This window comes from Danio rerio, chromosome 25 (genome assembly GCF_052040795.2).
Source record: "Danio rerio strain M-AB ecotype USA chromosome 25, GRCz13ab, whole genome shotgun sequence".
Classification (NCBI taxonomy): Eukaryota; Metazoa; Chordata; class Actinopteri; order Cypriniformes; family Danionidae; genus Danio; species Danio rerio.
The window spans coordinates 40,327,501-40,332,500 of NC_141045.1; the positions used below are offsets into that span (position 1 = coordinate 40,327,501).

Here is a 5,000-nt window from a genome sequence, read left to right on the forward strand (position 1 = left end):
CAGGTGTGTGTGTGTGTGTGTGTGTGTGTGATGAACAGATGACTGTGCTGCTGGTCTGTTTGTTTATATTCAGCATCAGTGGGTGTTGAAGGTGTGACTGAGTGTGTGTGTTTCTCTTCTCTTAGACTCGGCGGCCGTCCAGGCAGTTATCTGTACGTGTTTGAGTCCTACCGCATGGAGGAGGTATGACCACACACACACACACACACACACACACACACGCACGCACGCACGCACGCACACACACACACACACACACACACACACACACACTGTCCTCTTTAATAAACATGTATTTATTGATGTATAATGAGTTGCACTTGTTTCTGTGAGGGTTAGATTAGGGTTTGTGCCTGAACAAATCGGATCCGGCAGCTCTGAAATCTCATCCGGCACCACATTTGACTGATCCCCCTCCTCACTTGCACACCCCCCTCTGCCACTCCCCAACCCTCTTCACTTTCGTCCATGACACCCCACCCGACAAGCCACCCACCCCCCATCCCCCCAAGATCCAGGTCCATTAACCCCGATCTATGCTCACTAAGATCAAGCAAAACAAACCTGTGTGTGTGTGTGTGTGTGTGTGTGTGTGTGTGTGTGTAGTGTGCTCAAGGCGGTTGCCTCATGGAGCTCTGCATTCAGCTCAGCATCACCATGCTCGGGAAGCAGCTCATCCAGAACAACCTGTTCGAGATCGGCATCCCGTGAGTATCCAACACTCCACACACACACACACACACACACACATGCACACAGAGACAGACACACCATCATGCAGGAGTATGATTTACTTTCTTGCAGAAAAATGAAGAAGCTGATCAGATTCATCAAATCTAAGAGACGCTCCTTCCAGGAGGAGGAGTACGAGAAGAAGCTGCAGAGATACGAGACAGACTACTTCCTGGAGCCCTTCGTGGGCCTGACGCCCGAATACATGGAGATGAGTGAGTGTGTGACGGAGATGAGTGAGTGTGTTGGAGATGAGTGAGTGTGTGATGAAGATGAGGGAGTGTGTGATGAAGATGAGGGAGTGTGTTACGGAGATGAGTGAGTGTGTTGGAGATGAGTGAGTGTGTGACGGAGACGAGGGAGTGTGTGACGGAGATGAGTGAGTGTGTGATGAAGATGAGGGAGTGTGTGATGAAGATGAGGGAGTGTGTTACGGAGATGAGTGAGTGTGTTGGAGATGAGTGAGTGTGTGACGGAGACGAGGGAGTGTGTGACGGAGATGAGGGAGTGTGTGATGAAGATGAGGGAGTGTGTGATGAAGATGAGGGAGTGTGTTACGGAGATGAGGGAGTGTGACGGAGACGAGGGAGTGTGTGACGGAGATGAGGGAGTGTGTGATGAAGATGAGGGAGTGTGTGATGAAGATGAGGGAGTGTGTTACGGAGATGAGGGAGTGTGACGGAGATGAGGGAGTGTGTTACGGAGATGACGGAGTGTGTGACGGAGACGAGGTAGTGTGTGACGGAAATGAGTGAGTGTGTGTTGGAGATGAGTGAATGTGACAGGGATGAGTGAGTGTGTGACAGAGATGAGTGAGTGTGTGACGAAGATGAGTGAGCGTGTGACGGAGATGAGTGTGTGTGTGACGGAGATGAGTGAGTGTGTGTTGGAGATGAGTGAGTGTGTGACGATGAGTGAGTGTGTGACGGAGATGAGTGAGTGTGTGACGGAGATGAGTGAGTGTGTGACGGAGATGAGGGAGTGTGTGACGGAGATGAGGGAGTGTGTGACGGAGATGAGTGAGCGTGTGACGGAGATGAGTGTGTGTGTGACGGAGATGAGTGAGCGTGTGACGGAGATGAGTGTGTGTGTGACGGAGATGAGTGAGTGTGTTGGAGATGAGTGAGTGTGTTGGAGATGAGTGAGTGTGTCACGGAGATGAGTGAGTGTGTGACGGAGATGAGTGAGTGTGTTGGAGATGAGTGAGTGTGTTGGAGATGAGTGAGTGTGTGACAGAGATGAGTGAGTGTGTGACAGAGATGAGTGAGTGTGTGACAGAGATGAGTGAGTGTGTGACGGAGATGAGTGAGTGTGTGACGGAGATGAGTGAGCGTGTTGGAGATGAGTGAGTGTGTGACAGAGATGAGTGAGTGTGTGACAGAGATGAGTGAGTGTGTGACGATGAGTGAGTGTGTGACAGAGATGAGTGAGTGTGTGACGATGAGTGAGTGTGTGACAGAGATGAGTGAGTGTGTGATGGAGATGAGTGAGTGTGACGGAGATGAGTGAGTGTGTGACGGAGATGAGGGAGTGTGTGACGGAGATGAGGGAGTGTGTGACGGAGATGAGGGAGTGTGTGACGGAGATGAGTGAGTGTGTGACGGAGATGAGTGAGCGTGTTGGAGATGAGTGAGTGTGTGACAGAGATGAGTGAGTGTGTGACAGAGATGAGTGAGTGTGTGACGGAGATGAGTGAGCGTGTTGGAGATGAGTGAGTGTGTGACAGAGATGAGTGAGTGTGTGACGGAGATGAGTGAGTGTGTGACGGAGATGAGTGAGTGTGTTGGAGATGAGTGAGTGTGTGACAGAGATGAGTGAGTGTGTGACAGAGATGAGTGAGTGTGTGACGGAGATGAGTGAGTGTGTGACAGAGATGAGTGAGTGTGTGACGGAGATGAGTGAGCGTGTTGGAGATGAGTGAGTGTGTGACAGAGATGAGTGAGTGTGTGATGGAGATGAGTGAGTGTGACGGAGATGAGTGAGTGTGTGACGGAGATGAGGGAGTGTGTGACGGAGATGAGGGAGTGTGTGACGGAGATGAGTGAGTGTGTGACGGAGATGAGTGTGTGTGTGACGGAGATGAGTGAGTGTGTTGGAGATGATTGAGTGTGTGACGGAGATGAGTGAGCGTGTTGGAGATGAGTGAGTGTGTGACAGAGATGAGTGAGTGTGTGATGGAGATGAGTGAGTGTGACGGAGATGAGTGAGTGTGTGACGGAGATGAGGGAGTGTGTGACGGAGATGAGTGAGTGTGTGACGGAGATGAGTGTGTGTGTGACGGAGATGAGTGAGTGTGTTGGAGATGATTGAGTGTGTGACGGAGATGAGTGAGTGTGTGACGGAGATGAGTGAGTGTGTGATGGAGATGATGTTCAGAGCTGATGGTGCAGAATGGGCTGATGTATTGCCTGATGGTGGTGTGCGGTTCCCTCATGTAGAGGCTGTGTGTGCTGCTGTGACAGTATTAGTTGTGTTACGGTAGTGATTGTGTTCCGGCAGTCATCCAGTTCGGCTTTGTGACTCTGTTCGTGGCCTCGTTCCCGCTGGCGCCGCTGTTCGCCCTCCTCAACAACATCATCGAGATCCGTCTGGACGCCAAGAAGTTTGTGGCAGAGCTCAGAAGACCAGATGCAGCCAGAGGCAAAGACATCGGTGTGTAGACCTCCAACATCTTAAACCCGTCCACTGTCCACAAATATACATGCAGAATATATCTGGAATATTACTATATTATGCTTCAGGAATGTTCTACACACATTATTTTGTTTTTGCCTCTTCTGTGTAGTGTTTATAGAAGGTTCATCTCCAGTCCTGATGATCTGTGTTTCCCTTGTTGTGTCTCTTCAGGAATCTGGTATAATATTCTACGAGGAGTCGCAAAAGTGGCTGTTATTGTCAATGTAAGTTTCACTGAGCCTATATGCTATATTTCTCTATGCTGGAGTACTGCTGTATGACAGGAGTCTGGACAGAGCGGCTGCTTCACTCTGAGTGTTTACTGTAGAGCACAGCAGGTCTGAGATCAGTGCAGATCCACATACTCAACAACTCCAGCATTCCTGAACCAAACCCATGACTCCAGCATCACAGCACTAGAGCTTCAGCTCAGTCTGACTACACGACTCGAGCAGCAGTAACCGACATGTTTCTGAACAGTGTTCTGTCATTAATAATGACATGATCTGATCTGGATCTGAAATCTGCAGTCAGTCCCGTTACACAAGTCTCTGTTTAAGCCTGTTCCTGTTCCTATTTCAACTTTACATGCAGGATCAGGGAGGAAAATAAAAAAAGAGCATTTCCTGCACACAGACACACACACACACACACACACACACACACACACACACACACACACACACACACACACTGAGTGCGTCAGAAGTGGGAAACACTCCTCCAGCAGGGTTGAACTCTCTGGTCTTCCTCAGGCATTTGTGATCGCCTTCACGTCGGACTTCATCCCCCGGCTGGTCTATCAGTACATGTACAGTCCCGACGGCTCCATGCATGGCTTCGTCAACCACACGCTCTCCTACTTCAACGTCAGTCACTTCCAGAATGGCACAGCACCACTGGAGCCCTTTCACCTGGGCTTCCACGTGGACATCTGCAGGTACAGCCATCAGACCTACCTTAAACCCAAACCTTCACGCTAACACCCAACCCTAACTCTAAACCCAAACCAGAACCTCCAACACTAATCCCCTGAACCCTACCCCTAACCCATGACCCTACTGCTGTTGAGTTGCGCCTCATGATCCGCTTCCACTCCCGCAGGTTTAAGGACCACCGTGAGCCGCCCTGGTCACCCACACCCTACGAGATCTCCAAAGAGTTCTGGGCTGTGCTGGCCGCCCGCCTGGCCTTCGTCATCGTCTTTCAGGTGAGCATCTGACACACACACACACACACACACACGGTGTTGTCCCTTCACAAGTAAACGCTTGTGTTATTGAGGTCTTGTAAAGGAGTGTGTGTATGAGACAGTGTGTGGTGCAGATGGAGAGGAGTGTGTGTGTGTGTGTGTGTGTGTGTGTGTGTGTGTGTGTGTGTGTGTGTGTGTGTGTGTGTGTGTGTGTTTCCTGCAGGTGTTCCTTCAGGAGATGGAGATTGACCGTGATGCAGTGTGTGTTGTCTGAGTGTTGTGTATCTGCTGATGTCCTGTGGTTGTGTGGTTGTGTGCAGAATGTGGTGATGTTGATGAGTGACGTTGTGGACTGGATCATCCCGGATATCCCCAAAGACATCAGTGTTCAGATCCAGAA

The 5,000-nt window shown here is 50.3% G+C and overlaps 1 protein-coding gene across 3 annotated transcripts in view; it reads left to right on the top strand.

Moving 5' to 3' along the window:
- Positions 1-5,000, top strand: part of ano1b (anoctamin 1, calcium activated chloride channel b) — a 31,333-nt gene that overhangs the window by 25,150 nt on the left and 1,183 nt on the right. For all 3 annotated transcript variants that reach the window (XR_015526789.1, XM_087312636.1, XM_087312635.1), the window contains 9 exons: positions 1-3; positions 126-183; positions 607-707; positions 805-947; positions 3,232-3,384; positions 3,580-3,632; positions 4,164-4,348; positions 4,513-4,618; positions 4,921-5,000. The exon at positions 1-3 is cut by the window's left edge and continues 109 nt beyond it; the exon at positions 4,921-5,000 is cut by the window's right edge. Coding sequence is in view for 2 of the 3 variants with exons in the window: in XM_087312636.1 (XP_087168762.1) it covers positions 1-3; positions 126-183; positions 607-707; positions 805-947; positions 3,232-3,384; positions 3,580-3,632; positions 4,164-4,348; positions 4,513-4,618; positions 4,921-5,000 (882 nt within the window). In the remaining variant the exon portion in view is untranslated. The remainder of the gene's footprint in view (positions 4-125; positions 184-606; positions 708-804; positions 948-3,231; positions 3,385-3,579; positions 3,633-4,163; positions 4,349-4,512; positions 4,619-4,920) is intronic.